Source organism: Gymnodraco acuticeps, unplaced genomic scaffold (assembly GCF_902827175.1).
Source record: "Gymnodraco acuticeps unplaced genomic scaffold, fGymAcu1.1, whole genome shotgun sequence".
NCBI lineage: Eukaryota > Metazoa > Chordata > Actinopteri > Perciformes > Bathydraconidae > Gymnodraco > Gymnodraco acuticeps.
In genome coordinates, this window is record NW_022990042.1 from 7,095,996 (window position 1) to 7,113,714 (window position 17,719).

Below are 17,719 nucleotides of genomic sequence, written 5' to 3' on the forward strand. Positions count from 1 at the left end.
TGGCAGAAATAAAGCTTTTCCCCCCAAAAACAATTAAAGAAAACACACCAATTAAAATGTGTCATATGAGTAATGTTTGACTTTCCGTGCAGGTGGCGACCAACACTGACAGCACTAAGACTGTGGGCAACGCTGTGCTGTATGAAACTGTTCTCACCGTGCTGGACATCAAGTCAGAAAGTGGCCTCAGGGTGAGACTGGCAGCACCTCTCACTGTGTGACACCTTAATACATAATAAATGTTGTCACCTTATTAATTAAAAAATGGTGACTTATTCCCCAGGTTCTGGCTGTGAACATTCTGGGAAGATTTCTCCTGAACAACGACAGAAACATTCGGTTAGTGTTTGTTTCTTTTCCGTTCCTCCCACAGTTCTTTCTCTTTTTTCTCCTCTCAGGGTCATTTTGAGCTTTTTCATTCCACAAGGCCAACGGCAAACCCCTGACATCCAGAGAGAGAAGCTCCCCCGACAGGCTGTTATAAGTCCGAGCTCACTAATCACTTTCCCGGGAGCCGTTCCTCTAGAGCAACACCAGAAGGTCACTGTCTGGCTGTTAATGCTGATCTCTCAATTACGGGGCCGTGTCATTTGTCATCAGGCAGTGTGGAGACCTGTTAACTGGTTCCTCCGGGCTGGTTTTTCGCTGCTATTTTTTAACATTTGTTTCCATAGGGGTTGTGTGGTCTGCTTTTTACCTGCAGCGCTCTTGAATCTCTCTCTGGCTGTTTGACAGTAATAGGGCTGCTTTTCTTTCTTCCCTGGAGAGATAACATCTCGCCAGTCAGTGCATACATTAATACTTAAGCAGTCCATAAGACATTTTAATTGGAATGATGAATTATTTATCTTAACAGGTTGAGAGAGTAATGTTTTTACAGAGCTGTGAATTAATCTTATTGTGAGCTGATGGTTAGATTTTTAGTTTTTTATTCTGTAGCAACTAAACCAATATCAAACAAATACAGAAAACAAACTCAGACTACCGCTGAGGCACCAGGTAGCGAATGTCATGCATGGATAAATCCAGTGTCCAGGCAAGAATATATTTTGTGCAGTTTATTGAAGAACAATGGCTCTTACCGCTTCTCTTGTCCTGTGACTTGCCCTGATAAAGAAAACACATGCCTGTCCTGTGCCCAATCCCACCTCAACCTGTCTACCACTGAATACATAAATCACCTAGTGCCCAATGCTGCCTTCAAAATAAAAGCATAATCAACTACTCAAATGATCTTAAAGGGGCCTTATTCTGCTTTTCGGGGTTTCCCCTTTCATGTAGTGTGTTTATATAGGTTCAAATATTGCAGAGTTCCCTGCAGAGGGAGCTTCTCTCCCACACACTCACACTGCCTGAAACACCTCCATTGGACTCCTTTATTTACCTGTAACATAATAACTGTGTAACACTCGCGCTTCTATTGGCTATCGCTCCAACACATTGTAGGTAATAGGCCAATGGGCGGGACATCTCTAAGCGGCAATCACAACAGAGCCGGCCAGCTAACCAATCAGAGCAGACTGGTTTCAGACAGAGGGTGAAAATAGGTGCTGCAGAACAGGCAGTATGAGAAAAATAAAGACAACTTCATTTTTGTCTGTTTCTTTTTTTGTGTTCAGGTACATTGCCATGACCTCTCTTCAAAAGATTGTTGGGACGGACCACAATGCAGTGCAGCGCCACCGGGGAACCATCGTGGACTGCCTGAAGGACCAGGATGCTTCAGTCAAGCGGTAACTTTGCCCTCTCCTCTGCCTGTCAGGCACAGCTGTTCTTCAAATGATCAGCAAACTTGACAGTCAAGCTTTTCCAATGTCACCTTTTTATGTTTATTTTAAGAGTCATCAATCATGATTTCATTATCTCTTGTTTTCAAATATATTATATACTTAGAGATCAGTTAATTTTTAAGTAGAAATCAATCTTTCCAAATGTTGTAGTAGTAGTAGTAGTAGTAGTAGTAGTAGTAGTAGTAGTAGTAGTAGCAGTAGTAGCAGTAGTAGTAGTAGTAGAAGAAGAAGAAGAACCAGTAGTAGTAGTAGTAGTAGTAGTAGTAGTAGTAGTAGTAGTAGTAGTAGTAGTAGTAGTAGTAGTAGTAGTAGTAGTAGTAGTAGCAGTAGTAGCAGTAGTAGTAGTAGTAGAAGAAGAAGAAGAACCAGTAGTAGTAGTAGTAGTAGTAGTAGTAGAAGAAGAAGAAGAACCAGTAGTAGTAGTATAACCTTTATTTATCTAGGAAAATCAATTAAGAACAAATTCTTATTTGCAATGATGACCTGGCAGGAGGCAAAAGGCTTCCTGAGGGGAAGAAAATAAAAAGACAGACTCCGGGAACTACAGAACACAGGAGACAACACAAACACATAGAGCAAAGATGACAGGCATAGCAGTTAAACATATACAAACTCTAAAACAATATTGCTGTGGTTCAATCAGTCATTAAAATCAGCATCAGGCAAAGCAGCTACATGTGTGTACCAGGGTGTCTATAATAGTGACATTGAAGGTGCGGGGGGAGACAAAGGTTTTCATTTTCAACGTTTTTTGGATGACATTCCAGCTATCTGCTGCTGCAAATTGAAAGGCGGAGCGGCCAAAGGATGTATGGGTGTTGGGGATCTTTAGCAGGATGCTTGGAGCTGACCGGGTTTTGTGCGTCGGGGGTGGGCGGAGTTGCAGTAATTGTGTGAGGTAGAAGGGGGTGAGGCCTAGGAGTGTTTTGTAAACAAACATCAGCCAATGGATGTTGCGCCTGGTCTCAAGAGAGGGCCAGTTAGCCAGAGAGTACAGGTCACAGTGGTGTGTCCTGTAGGGGGCATTGGTGGCGAGGCGGATGGCGGAGTGATACAGAACGTCTAAATGATCAAGAACTCCTTTACACGCCGAGCGGTAGATGGTATCACCGTAGTCGAACAGAGGAAGGACAGTCATCTGGACCAGAGAGAGTTTAGCAGATGAAGTGAATGAGGAGCGATTCCTATATAGAAAGCTGAGTCTAGCTTTAACCTTGGTCTGAATTTTGGAGAGATGTTCTGAGAATGACAGATTACTGTCAATCCAAAATCCAAGGTATTTATAAGATTTAACTATTTCGAGGTCCCGGCCATCGGCGGTCACAATAGTGCCAGTTTGGGAGGCACCACTGCGGCCAAACCACATGATCTTGGTTTTAGTGGTGTTCAGGACCAGGCCAAGGACAGAGAGATGTGACTGGATTCTCTATTAAAGGGCCAATACTACATATTTACTGACATTAACCCTTTCCTGGCCAATTCTCCAGCCGTGCGTTGGAGCTCTCCCTGGCGCTGGTGTCGGCAACCAACGTCCGCTCCATGATGAAGGAGCTGCTCATCTTCCTCTCCTCCTGCCCCCAAGAGCTCAAGTCTCATGCTGCCAGTGGCATATTCAACGCTGCAGAGAGGTGAGTGACATGTGCACAGACATGATTCTATTACAGACTGTTTTTTTAAATATAGACATTTCATTTTAATTGTACTAATGAGTAAGGCTGTGAATACCCTACGTTTAATATTTCAACATGTTAAATACGTTTCATGTCTTGATGTAAAATGATTATTATTATTATTATGTTTAAGTAATATTTTATTAGCATTTCCATTTTTGAAGTATAGATGCTTCCTTATTTTTTCACATTGTTTTGCAACTTCTTATAAACTAACAACAAAAAATAATTTACCATCCTGGTTTTGTTTTTTTGTATTTTAAAGGTGGCAAATCATTGGTGAAAAAACATTTCATTAATCTGAGGAGATGGTGCTCAATATATGAATTGTATCCCTTCTTTAATATAATCTTGTCTGATTTACACCGTATTACTGACTGTATCTATGCATGTAAGCACACATTCATGTGCATGTCAATACATTTAATGTGACGTTTTTAAAGTGTGAAGGCTGTTACAAGAAGTCCTTTATATGTGTGTGGCTTCATGTATCACTCTGTGTCTGTCTCCACTCTAAATGACACCCCAGTTTCTTTAAGTGGCAATCAATGGTCTTCTATGTTTTTATTGTACACGCACTTGTGTATGGACTTGCAGATGGATATGTGTGTGTGTGACTCCACTGCACCACTGAATGTGTGTGTCTCTGTCTCTGTCAGGTATGCCCCCTCCCAGCGCTGGCACATTGACACCATCCTGCATGTCCTCACCACGGTAACTACACACTGAGCCTCCACCTGCTGCCTCTCACATGGGGTCCTCACTTTACACCTGTTTTTAAGTTGTCATTGTTAATGTGCTCAGATACCAGGGGCCTACGGGGGCCGACACATGCGTTAAAACGGCCAAAAACATTTCCATTAGGATAAACGTGTTGTCATTTTAAAAACAATGCAAACTAAAAAACACAAATGTGCCAAAACACAAGCAACTTGGGCAGCATTTAGAGAACATTCACCAACTTGGCGAATCATAAGCATAGTTTACTAAAAGCGCTGCATAAAAACAAAATGAGAAAACTCTGCAGGAAGCTCAAAGCACAATAGAAACCGGGACACTAAGAAGTGATGCAGACAGCTGGGACTGGAGTGCTTGTTGGCGTTCGATTATAAAGTTGGCCAACTGTCAATGGAAACTTACCTGAAAAAATGTATTGGCTTATTTTAACAAAGTGGTCGCATGATTCCTTCCCATATTATTGCAGATCCACTGTAAGCTAGCTAGCTAACGTAGCTAACCTCGTCATTTCCAGTATACTAAGAAAACACTTACAATTATGAAACTTTTGCCAATGTTATAATCACCAAACGTCAACAACCTCTCTTTATTAGTGTCTCCTGGTTTCCATTATGTTTTGAGCTTCTTACAGCGATTTTAGTAAACGCTGCACATGTTTTGTTAAATTGGTGAGTATTTTCTAAATACTGCTAATGTGTTGTGAATTTGTTGAAGATGTTTTTTCATTTGTAAGCGTTTTGGCACATTTGTGTTTTTACATTTGGATCAATTTTGACAGTCCAGCGTGTTTGCACCTGTCGGCCACCGTAGAGGCCACATGTGTGAAAGCTTTGTGTGCATTAAGATACTTCATTTACATTTTTCTAAACTAAAAGTTTGACGTCTGTGCAAACTTTCACACATTCGGTCCCAGTTCCTGAATATCCCTGACTAGCCTCTCTATTTGTTCCATTCCTACTTTTTATTTTGTGCTGGGAAAGGGAATAAATGCAATCCACATGATTAGCTAACGCTTACCTTAGCCTTTGTTCTCCAAACGATGGAGCGTGCAGAAAGGGTAACGTTTAAAAAATGCTCAATTGTATATCGGTAAATGTCCATGAACTGTGATGGAAGCCTCTCCCATGTGAGGTCATTGTGTCTGGGAGGAGATGTAGGGTGACCCAAATACTTGTGCCAGCTGTCTGTCTAATGGAGTTTGTGTGTGAGTGTGTTTTTACTCTGATTTCCACTCTGCCAGGCAGGGGGAGACGTGAGAGATGAAACTGTGCCCAACTTAATCCAGCTCATCACCAACGCATCGGAGCTGCACTGCTACACCGTCCACAAGCTCTACCGGGCTCTGCTCCTCGACATCTCCACGGTGTGTGTGTGTGTGTGTGTGTGTGTGTGTGCGCACTTCCTGCTCTTGTTTGTCAGCTTACTCAAGTAATCCTAGTCGTCAACATCTATAACATCTGTCCCTGGGTTGCTCCATGTTGATTCTTTATCAAACAATAAGATAAAATATGATTCAAATAGAGCTTTGATTCTCTGCCCTAACCCAATCGGACCCAACCCAGGTCAGTTATTGCTTACATTTCCCCTGGGGTTAACAGTCCGGTTAACACCCATTTCCCTGGTGTTTTATATGTTTATACATTCAAATACAAACCTTTTATAGTGTGTGATATGATAGAAACTATGTGGGTTCATGAAGAGTCCTAATTGTATGTGACTTATCACAGCTGTATGTGTATATATATATATATCCTTTATTTAACTAGGTAAAAAGTCTCATTGAGATTAAAATCTCTTTTTCAAGAGCGACCTGGCCAAGAAGGGCAGCATGAACAATGTTACGACGGATAAAACACAGACAATACAGGCAGACGAATACAGCGGTCGTAAAATCACATTGATCTTAGGAAAACTACATTTCAAGTAGAAGAAAGCAAAAATAAAACAGAACAGACAGACAAAATGTAATGTTGGAATCAAATTACCAGGTTTATTTTTGGAAGTCAGATGATAAGCAGCCCTGTTCTCATCTGCAGTGTGGCGCAGTCTCCCATCATCCAGCACATTCACTTCCAGTGTACTCAGGGAGAAGTGGCTAATGTCTCTCTAAGATTAGACCTGTGTGTGTGTGTGTGTGTGTGTGTGTGTGTGTGTGTGTGTGTGTGTGTGTGTGTGTGTGTGTGTGTGTGTGTGTGTGTGTGTGTGTGTGTGTGTGTGTGTGTGTGTGTGTGTGTGTGTGTGTGTGTGTGTGTGTGTGTGTGTGTGTGTGTGTGTGTGTGTGGTGTGTGTGTGGTGTGTGTGTGTGTGTGTGTGTGTGTGTGTGTGTGTGTGTGTGTGTGTGTGTGTGTGTGTGTGTGTGTGTGTGTGTGTGTGTGTGTGTGTGTGTGTGTGTGTGTGTGTGTGTGTGTGTGTGTGTGTGTGTGTGTGTGTGTGTGTGTGTGTGTGTGTAGCAATCCCTGGTGCAGGTGGCGTGCTGGTGTATAGGAGAGTACGGAGACCTGCTGCTGAGAGGAGAGTGTCAGGAGACTGAGCCTGTGCAGGTACATGCAGCACCAACACTGAAAGAATATTATCAGTAGGGATTCAACCTATTTCTAGATCTTTAAAGGTTTTATATTTTCAGTTCCTGTCACCACGCTGGCCGACAGGTGCAGTTTTAAAAACGATATAAAAACACAAATGTGCCAAAACACATGCAAATGAGGAAACATCTTCACCATGTGCAGCGATTACTGTAAGGCTCAAAACACAACAAAAAGTGACGGACATAACTGGGACCGGAGTGCTTGTTGATGTTCGGTGAATAAAGAGTCATCTGTCACTGGAAACTTCAAATATACGTTTTATAGGCTTCTTTTAACAATGTGATTGCATGATTCCTTACTCCAAATCTGCAGCTGGCTAGTTAACCTAGCAAACCAATACATTTTAAATATACTTACAAAACACTTGCAACTATGAAAACATACTAACTCTGCCAACTGACAGTTGGCCAACTTCATACTCCCTGAACGTCAAAAAGCACTGTTTACATTAAGAATGTATTTGTGTGAGGAACGCACTAAAGCAGTCTGCAGGAACTAATACATAAAATAAGTGTACAGAACCAAATGCTTAAGTCCAAAGAAAGCATTTTTAATGAATTCTCAGGTCCTCTTAGTGCTCAAAACTATGTATTTCTTTAATTATTCAGTTAATGTATTGGATTATCAGCTCAATAAATGCTAGAGTTCAGAATGTGTCATATCTAAATGTAAAAGTCATCAGACCCTGTACTGCCTCCTCTCTCCATCAGGTCACTGAGGATGACGTCCTGGACGCCTTGGAAACAGTTCTGCAGTCCCACATGTCGTCCCCGGCAACCAGAGGATTTGCTCTCACTGCCACCATGAAACTGAGCACACGCATCACTGATAACGTGGAGTAAGAAACTCTTCTCACAGCAAACAGAGCCTAGATATTTTTAGAGCACAGCAACAGGACACTTGTGTGTGATTCAGCCTTTAGCCTTGTGGCTAAACGCTGAATCACATTTCTTTATTTGACATATAAACTATGCAGATTAGTATTTGCATGGTCAGGAAAGTATGTCGGTCAATGGTTACTTTGTCAAGTAACAAAACCCCTTTACACACTGACATTCCCGAAAACTGTAAAGCTGTGTTTGAGTGCTGCAACATTGCAACAGAGAAGGCTTAATGCTGCATTCTGGAGTTAAAAGAGAGAATAATAAGTAGAAAATCCCAGTAGAAATATTTCAAAATAAACATTTTCACACAGGAAATTTAAGATTGAATTGTTACACATAAAAAAGAGTATTAGAAATGTTGACACAGGGCTTCTGGTTGTTTTTAATACCAGTTTATAAAAATAATAAAAGATTTCCCCCAGCAGAGTTGTTTCATGTTAAAGTTTATGTAAAAAAAATAAAAATAGAAATAATATTTATGAAAACATAATAATACAGATGATCGCAAGGGTCTAACAATTTGTAGGGATTGTTGATTTAAGAATACTAGGAGTTATTTTTCACTAGTCTTACTAACTTCTCTTCACCCCCCCCCCCCTGCCAGTCGCATCCGAAGCGTGGTCAGCATCTACGGCAGCTGTATAGACGTGGAGCTCCAGCAGAGGGCGGTTGAATACAACGCTCTGTTCAAAAAATATGACCACATGAGGTATGCAACTACACGGTGAAGAGTTTCCTGAACTAAAATGATTCAATATACAAAATGTCTGCTATATTGTGGATATTTACAACTTGTATCAGAAGCACACTGTTTTTTCCTAGTCATGAAGTGCTGAGTCGTCCTCTCTCTCTGCAGGGCGGCGGTGCTGGAGAGGATGCCTGTGATTGAGAAGAACTCCCCGGGTCACACCAACGGAGAGTCCATGGGGGAGGTCAAGGAGAACCAGGCGTCCAAAAAGCCAACGGAGCCCAAGCTGCTCCCACAACCTGCTAACCAGGTGAAACACGCCCACACAGAGGCATTTCTATATGAAAAACACTCTGTATCCAACCCCTTTTCGTTGGAAGACCTATTCATTTTTAAGATGTCATTGATAACTTTCCAGACTTTAATATTAATATTTAATATTGGGGAACAATATGAACGGTGTGAAGGCTTTAGTGGAGACTTTAAACTTAGGGAACTGGTTCTTGACCATTTAAACAACCTGATATACTGTATATCTGTATGTGATGGGCTTGTTCTAAATATTTGAGTGTTACATCATCTTACTCCTGTATTATGTGATTGGCTATAAAGGAATAGTTTGAAGACTCATTTATACCCTTGACATTTGAATCTAGAACATCATTCAAACGATGACAGTATTTTTCTTTATTTTATTGTCTATTAATTGAGTTTACCGCTGTATTAGTGCACAGATACAAGTTAGGATGATGATCATTTATATATTATAGTATTTGTAGATTTAGACTCTAGGGATCTTTTCAGCTTGTGTGATCGAAAGATTTCTGAAAAATACAGACTGTGTTAAAGACAACATCTTAAGTTTGCAAACATATCTGTGTGTGGGAGAGAAACTCCCTCTGCAGGGAACACAGGGATTTAAGCCTTTGCAGACCATTGACATTCACAACAACTGATTCAACAGGATAGGGTAAAGCACAAAAGCATAACAGGGCCTGTTATAAAATCATCATCCCAAATTCTCAACATGCTTTTCATCTATCTTCTTCTTCAATCCATATTTGTTTTATGGTTACCGGTCAGATTCAAATACCTCCACACAGCCTTACTGTCCTTTGGAAGTGTCTGCTTTGAATATGCAGAGTGATGTGTTCAGGTGACTAACAGGCTGTTCCCCTTAGGTGTGTGACCTGCTGGGCCTGCTGGGGGGCTCTGAGGAGACCCTGCAGCCCAGCCCCTCCATGGCCCTCGGCCTGCTCACCAACACCCCCAGCACTGCAGGGGGGAACCTGCTGGATCTGCTGGGGGACCTAGAGCCTGAACCCCTCACACCAGGTGGGACCCCCCCTCTCTTTTTCCCACTGAAATTACATCCATTCGAATTACAGGCTCGGGCTCGTTTGGTTAGCAGTTCAACAAAGCAGTCTCACAAGTACATCTCCTGATCTATATTTCAACATAAAGTCATATTTATTTCAGTTCTAATTGAACCTGTTTGGCAACATATCGCTGTAAATAAAGGATTGTATAATGTAAAGTTTCTCTCATGTTAAATAGATGAAGTAAGCATAGCCACCAAAGCCAGTCGGACAAATCAATAACAAGATTTAGAGCATACAAACTGAAAAATAGTTATTGAGAACGCTTTCATACATTATATTAAACTCCGCAAACATAAGGCATAATCATTATTTACCATAATGTTTGAATGGGTTCTTGTTGCTATCATTGTGGCATATGCTTTTTTCTACCAATATCAATGAATTAATACATTAAATACTATGTCACACATATGCCTCATCAATGATGCATGTCGTTTATAAATACTTCAGTAGCGTTTAAGCCACTTAGCGATCTGGGTGCTACTGCTTCCGCATTACATTACATTACATTGCATTTAGCTGACGCTTTTATCCAAAGCGACTTACAATAAGTACATTCGACCAGGAAGACACAACCTTGAAGAAAACAGAATCATATAAGTACATCAGGTTTCATAGAGCCAAACATTTCAAGTGCTACTCAACTGGCTTTAGGTAATCCAGTCCTTTATTAGTATATAAGTGCTTCGTTAATAGTTCTATCGCTCGAAGTGGAGTCGAAAGAGATGAGTTTTCAGTTTGCGCCGGAAGATGTGCAAGCTATCTGCCGTCCTGATGTCAATGGGGAGCTCATTCCACCATTTAGGAGCCAGGATAGCAAACACACGTGTTTTCGCCGATGGGAACTTGGGTCCCCCTCGCAGCGAGGGCGCAACGAGTCGTTTGGCTGATGCAGAGCGTAGTGCACGCGCTGGGGTGTACGGTTTAACCATGTCCTGGATGTAGGAAGGGCCAGATCCACTTCGCAGCATGGTAAGCAAGTACCAGTGTCTTGAAGTGGATTCTAGCAGTTACCGGAAGCCAGTGAAGGGAGCGGAGGAGCGGAGTGGTGTGGGAGAATTTAGGAAGGTTGAAGACCAGACGAGCCGCTGCATTCTGGATGAGCTGCAGAGGTCGGATGGCACATGCAGGTAGACCAGCCAGGAGGGAGTTGCAGTAGTCTAGGCGTGAGATGACGAGAGCCTGGACCAGAACCTGAGTCGCTTTCTGAGTCAGCTGGGGACGTATCTTCCTGATGTTGTAAAGCGTGTATCTGCAGCAACGGGTTGTAGCAGCGATGTTTGCAGTGAAGGACAGGTTGTTATCTAGGGTCACACCCAGATTCCTTGCAGTCTGAGTCGGGGAAACAACTGAGGTGCCGATGTTGATTGTTAGGTCAAGAGTGGGAAAATCTTTTCCCGGGAGGAAGAGAAGCTCAGTCTTGTCAAGGTTGAGCTTGAGATGGTGAGCAGACATCCACTGAGAGATGTCAGCTAGACAAGCAGAGATGCGTGCAACGACCTGGGTCTCTGAGCGGGGAAAGGACAGAATTAATTGGGTGTCATCAGCGTAGCAGTGATAAGAAAAACCATGCGGGCAACAGCTTTCTACTCTCGGTCGCACTCTCCACGCGCGGTTGTTGCTCTCGTCCGTCCGTCCCCCCCCCCCCCGCCTCTAATGTATGCAGCTTTCAGGTTATTGCTGCTGGCCGAGCAATTAGTTTGTGCGAGAGTTTAATCAGTTTTCGGGCGAGCTGGCGTTGCTGAAACACGAAAAACTGGTTCCTAAAACAGCCCTTGACCTGGTGGAAATTCCAACCTCTGTGAAAATTCCGACACTTACTCGAGTTTAGTTTAGAATCAGGACCAAAGTATCTCTCTAAATCTTTTCCAGTTTTGTGTGGCCACCTTGTTTGTTTCGTATCACGTGTTGTAACTTTTTCTTGTAATATTAAAACTTCTGCTTGGAGACTTATTTGTTAAAAAAGGTTTCTCTTGACTTTCTTCCAAAATATTCCGGATGAGTCAAGTATTATATGATCACCCTGTGTCGGTCAGGAGTCACTTTGACCTCACAAAACGTGTTGTGAGGACATTTTGGACAGACATTGATGTAAACTGCGACTTGACTGTTTGGTGGAGGCATACAACCACAAGGCAGTCATTCTAGTTTGTCAAGTTTTGCTCACTTTTTGTTTTAAACTAAAAAACATTTCCTGATATGTGTTTCCATAGCTCCCTTAGTGCCGGTGTACGATAAAGACGGTGTGGCGCTGACACTGAGTTGTGAGAAGCAGTCAGACACCACCATGACGGTCATGCTAACAGCCTCCAACTCCACTGACTCAGACATCAGCAGCTTCACCCTGCAGGCTGCAGTGCCCAAGGTCTGTTTCACATCCCAGATAAATGATCTGTTCTCATTATTGCAGAGTGGTGCAGTGATGACGTCTTTTTGTAGGAATACCTGGAAAGTAGCAACACAAGGGCTTCCTTGACAAATGGCAATGGCATCTCTCCATTGGGTTTCAAGATATTGCAGAAAGTTTGATCTTTGGAAAACACTTTTATGATACTTACTTCAGTTAAGCAGGATAATCTCCACTTATTAACACCACTTTTATATATGTTTTGAAGCGTTATGCTACCACCAGGAGTAAATAGCTAAAGTTAGAATCGCTAAACACGAACTACATAGAGGTCGCATGACTTAAAGTCACCATCGCTAAGCTAAAGGTGGCTAATGTTGGGCTTGATGACATTTAGTAGTATCATTTACTCACTTGTTAGCAACCGCCATCTTTGGATCCGGAAGGGATCAAATGCTGACTCATCCCCTGGTTTTACGACTCATACCTGCACCACTCTATTTTAAAATGCTGTGTCATATAAACATATACGTTGTTGCTTGCATGTTGTAGGTTTTTAGTTCCTGTTATGTTCCCCCCCAACATGCCTGTGTTTTGGTGCTTTAAACTTCAAAGCAATCTGATCTTCCCCCTCTCCCTGCCTTCCAGAGTGTCAAGTTAAACATGAATGCTCCCAGCGGGGACTCTCTTCCTGCACGAGGCGCAGCTAAGGTGACCCAGATGGTCGTCCTCAACTACCAAAACAAGGTGGGTAGGACACACACATACACACACAAAATGGTGACTCATGTTTGTAAATAAGAGTCAGCTCATTCAGAAGTGTGATCAAGCTGTATCGATACAGATGTTCAGGATCGGAGATGTATCGACAGGTGTGTTAGTCTAAGCACAAATCCAATATCACGTTACCAACAACAAGTCACTCGCCGTCGCCGGTAGCTAGCCGATTTACATGTGAAAACAGCCCATGCGTTAATGCCCATAGAACTATACTGTTCAATATGCCAGAAATAAATTCAAGTTGTCCTAATGCATAATATATCAGCGCAGTAAGCCCTGAAATACCAGGATCACCTACTGCATTGGTCATATTTTAAAGTATGCAAGCCAGCATTTATGAGCAAGAGGGTCAAAGTTCAAAGTGTGCGGTTAACAAAAAAAGTATTTGATTTGGAATGTAGCATAGTAATGAATAGCTAATTTTACAGCTAACCTGGTACATTAAGGTATTGTAGCTTAGACGATTGTCGCATTAACTACTCTTTATAATTTAATAACTTTTAGTAAATACAAAAATCATGACTTATCCCTTTTTAAGTTATCGGGACGGATACCATTGTAATGGAACATATCTATTTGTCAACAATGGAGAAAATAATCTGAACATTAGATCACATCTTTACACCTTGTTTCCAAATGTTCACATAAGTCCCACAAACCTGTTGTTACATGTGGCAAGAACAACACATCTTAGCCAAGTGAAGGTGCCATTTAGCGGTCATTAATATTGTTACGGTACTTTTGTAGTAAACTACAGTGGGTGCAAAATCACAACAGCCAAAAACATTTCCATCAGGAGAAATCGTCGGCAGTTTAAAATAAAAAAACACAAATGTGCCAGAACACATGCAAATGAAAAAACATCTTCACCAACTTGACGAAACATGCACAGGGTTTACCTAAAGCGCTGCATAGACAAAAAGCTGCACGAAGATCAAAACAGAATGGAAACAGGGGGAGAAAGGGATTATATATTTATATTTCCAATGTTTTTGTAAATGCAGCGCGTTTCTCCTAATAGAAGCGTGTTTGCACCTGTCGGCCACGGGACTAATCAAACTGATAACTCCTTCCTCGTGCCGCAGGTGAACCTGAAGATGAAGATCCGCATCTCTTACAGCAGCCGAGGGTCGACCTTTCAGGACACGGTGCAGATCGACACCTTCCCCGGGCTCTGACAGCAGCCAATCAGGAAACAGGACTACAACAACACTCTCCGGATGAGTCAGCAGGAACCTTACAGACGGCTGGAGTTTTTAGAAAATGTTGCCGTCACACCCTCCACACTACCGTCTAAAGCTGCTGTTTCTAAGAATTCCTGATTTTGTTAGTGTTTTTACAGCTGAAGAAAGCCTAATAAGCCTGAACTCACCATATCTCCTAGAATCCACGTGCAAATGTGACCGATGGCATTATTTAATATGGCACAAGCTGTAGAATTTGCCCCTCTAATACAAAAATAGAATTTTTTTGCAAACAAAACTGTCCAGAAAAGATTTGTCATGTTTTTTTTGGTATTACTTCACTCCATAAATATGTCCGGTTCCTGTCAGTATGCAACACTAGATCTTCTGTCCTCACGTTTGAAGTGATTTTTCCTATGAAGTATTTGCCTTTACCATTTTAACTTTGTTGTACTAATGACACACCACTATCACGATGAAACGCTCTGATCCAGTACACTTTATTTGACTGGAAACGCAGGGATATCAATTAGAGATTGAAGTGTTTAGGATCGTAAACACAACCTTAGGTGTTGCAGATTTACCAATGCCTCATTCAGCTCGGAAAATCCACCTCATTAATTCCCCTGTGCCTTTCATCCCCTCAACAAACGAGGTTTTTTGTTTTCATGTACAAAGATAATGCAATTATATTTGGATTTTAGTGGCAAAGAAATGGTTTTAAATGTGAGGGTTGTCGTCCTCTAACATGTTTTTATCATTCCAACTCGAGCATGCTTTTCCTGACCAGTATCTCCTCGTCTGTTGTTTACAGAGGCTCCTGAGTTATTTTATTTTATGAAGACTGTGTACAGTGATAGAGGAATGGGCATGATACTGTCTACAAGATGTATATTTCAGATTTTAAGTATATTAGCACAATAAGAAGAGTTTTTGGAAAATCTTGAATCACCTCAGTAATTTGATTACTCATCTCATAATCATGGATCTCTAATTAAAAGAAAAACACTCTGGACGTCAACAACGGTGCTTTAAATGGATTTCAGTGTACCCGTTTCAGATCACTACCTTAACGTAGAAATGTAAAGAAAGACCAGGATGAGTATTCTTGTTTTCGCTGGTTGTTGAAATCTGTTTCTTGGCATTTTCTAATAAAAATCTGTTTTCAGTACCGGCAGCAGCGACTTGTCTTGGTGTAAGTGTATTCAGGACAACGATTGAATCAATTTCAGCATTTATTCACAAGCAAAAAGAACACAGTGTTTTCCAACTGTCTTTTGTACTGCATGGGTGCCGGCATCAACGGGTCAGATGTGGGTTTACAACAAAAAAAACATCTACAAAGGAATTAGAACGTCCTCTTTTTTCTTCTTCTTGCTGCTGTTGTGGTTGATTTTTCTTTTGTTTGTGTCGGCCCGAGAGCGTGGGATTTCAGATCTCTGCTGAAACATGGTTAGACGTTGACGGACACCTTAAGCGTTGGCACTGATGACAACAGCGACTCATGACAACGAGGGCAAGTGTGTGCAGGGCAAGTGGAGCGTCGAGCCGCCTCTTAGCGCCAACACAAGATGGAGCACGGAGCCTCCCTGGATCTTGTAGTCTGCGGCCGTCTTCTCATCATTCCTGGGAACAAGAGAGAGATGATTTAGAGAAATTAAATAAGAGCATCTCGCAGTGAAGAGTGGAGATAGACCCAATAGAGGCACTTACATCTGTTTACCACTGTAGATGAGTCTCTGTTGCTGCGGGGGGATCCCTTCCTTCTCTTCCACCCTTTCTTTAATTCGCTCCACCTTTTGATTACACAAAAACAACAAATTATACGGTGCCTTGAGAGTGAAGCAAATACAGGCCATGTATCTTATAGAGAGATTCATATTTCACCTTGTCTGTGGGCTCAATATCAATCTCTATTTCCTTTCCGGTGAGTGTCTGAAAGGTAATGCATCACATTAATACAAGCTTTGGTGCCTTAAGATGCACACAATAATCTGCAACATCATTTTTAATTCCACACATGGGAATTTCACAGGTGGCTACAAAAGAAAATGATCCGTTTTCAGTAATAGTTTCCACACGTTACACCAAAGAGAAACAATAAGGCATATTTAGATGGGGAGAACTGTAATAGCAAGGCTGCAATCAATGAATATTATATTTATCAATCCACCAGTTTTGTGACATCTCCAAACTTCTTATTTTGACTGACAAATGATGAAGGGAGTGGGTTGCATATTGCCTAATAGTTACCAAACATGTTTGAACCATTATTTTTCTATTAACTATAAGACCTAGGTTAGATTAAAAATTATTCCAGCCCTAGTAATAGCATAATCGTGTTTTTATCTGTACGTCCCAAACTCATCCTGTTGTCATCAGAAAATGAGGCGTCACAAATGTACGAAATAATTTGCTAACCTGTTCATGCTAGTGTATTTAAGTTAGCAAGCTATCAAATAACAGCTACTGAATGGTATTAACCCAAAGAGCAGCATGTTGCTAGATTAGCTAGTCGGTAGCTCTAGACAATATTGGGCCAATACAAGGCAAACATTAAAAAATTAAATAACACAGAATGAGAAACGTGATTATATAACATGACTGCCCCAAAAATAAACTAGCGGACCGGTCTTGATGTTAGCGGGCTAACAACAGCAGCTAGGAGCTAGCGAACAAGAGTACGCGTATATTTAAAAATAACACGGTCTTACCTTTACTTTAATCAGCATCTTGAATACTCAAAAGACTACTGATTTTAATGTTAAGAATTGTTTACCGACCAAAACTGTTAAAAAACCAGCGAATTATAACCTACTTGTCTGGCTAAATTGAATTTACTTCCTGTGTACCAAGCTAAACGTTCCGGACGTGATGGAGCCAGAGCCCAAGGAAAAGTGGTTCCGCATTGGTAAACAAAACAAAAATAGATTTGTAAATTACATATAGAAAGATGTATTTAGATATTACACATATGTTACAATATAACCTCCAAATAAATAATGCATTACAATACCAATTTTAATTAAGTAAAATAATGTTATCAGTTATATAAAAGTACACATAAAAGAATGTTATCGGTTAAATAAAAGTACACATATTAAATTGTTTGATAACTATTATAACATGTAAGTATATTGACTTGGAAGGTTGTTATGGCTGATTTTAGAAAATTGCCTTTAAGTAGTTTCATCTGAATTATTGCATTGTTTTAAAAAATACTGTTGTATGTAAAATAATCAGGTAATTGTTGACAAATAAATTAAGTAGAGTTAAAAAAAAAGAAGCAATTAGGCAGATAAATAAAAATGTACTTGAATAAGTGTTCTAGATATTATCCAAATGAAAACTCTACAATGAAATTGCAAGTATGTGAAATTACACCCCAGTATAAGTAGACAGAGGACCAAGTGCTGCCCTGCTCTCACACAGGTGTTGCTCGTTCAGCTAATTTGGCAGCTAGTCTACAAATGGTGTCACTTCCTGTGTGATCTAGATCAGAGGTTCTCAATTGTTTTTCAGCCAAGGACCCCTTACAAGATAGAGAATACACCAAGGACCCCCTCATTCTGATTTGTGATTTTGGGCTATATCAATAAAAATGTACTTGATTTGACTTGTATGTCCCTTGGAATAATCTGACGTAGCCTATTTTTTACACTTCTATAGTC

At 41.1% G+C, this 17,719-nt stretch overlaps 2 protein-coding genes across 2 annotated transcripts in view; one reads left to right on the forward strand and one right to left on the reverse strand.

Annotated features, from left to right (window-relative positions):
• The window catches only part of ap1g2 (adaptor related protein complex 1 subunit gamma 2), a 21,318-nt gene extending 6,090 nt beyond the window's left edge, over positions 1–15,228 (forward strand). Inside the window, exons 9-22 of the mRNA XM_034215257.1 lie at positions 93–191; positions 284–339; positions 1,620–1,733; positions 3,278–3,418; positions 4,120–4,174; positions 5,439–5,561; positions 6,649–6,738; positions 7,494–7,621; positions 8,272–8,376; positions 8,524–8,665; positions 9,537–9,690; positions 11,951–12,102; positions 12,733–12,831; positions 13,950–15,228. Coding sequence (XP_034071148.1) covers positions 93–191; positions 284–339; positions 1,620–1,733; positions 3,278–3,418; positions 4,120–4,174; positions 5,439–5,561; positions 6,649–6,738; positions 7,494–7,621; positions 8,272–8,376; positions 8,524–8,665; positions 9,537–9,690; positions 11,951–12,102; positions 12,733–12,831; positions 13,950–14,042 — 1,551 coding nt within the window. The 3' untranslated portion in view covers positions 14,043–15,228. The remainder of the gene's footprint in view (positions 1–92; positions 192–283; positions 340–1,619; positions 1,734–3,277; positions 3,419–4,119; positions 4,175–5,438; positions 5,562–6,648; positions 6,739–7,493; positions 7,622–8,271; positions 8,377–8,523; positions 8,666–9,536; positions 9,691–11,950; positions 12,103–12,732; positions 12,832–13,949) is intronic.
• A 42-nt stretch (positions 15,229–15,270) lies between these two features.
• Positions 15,271–16,979, reverse strand: nedd8l (NEDD8 ubiquitin like modifier, like). The gene is made up of 4 exons (XM_034215258.1): positions 16,763–16,979; positions 15,936–15,983; positions 15,762–15,844; positions 15,271–15,674 (listed from the first exon to the last, which is right to left on the reverse strand). Exons 1-4 carry the CDS (start codon positions 16,778–16,780, stop codon positions 15,551–15,553), a joined length of 273 nt encoding a protein of 90 aa, XP_034071149.1. The 5' UTR covers positions 16,781–16,979; the 3' UTR covers positions 15,271–15,550.
• Between the last annotated feature and the right edge of the window lie 740 nt (positions 16,980–17,719).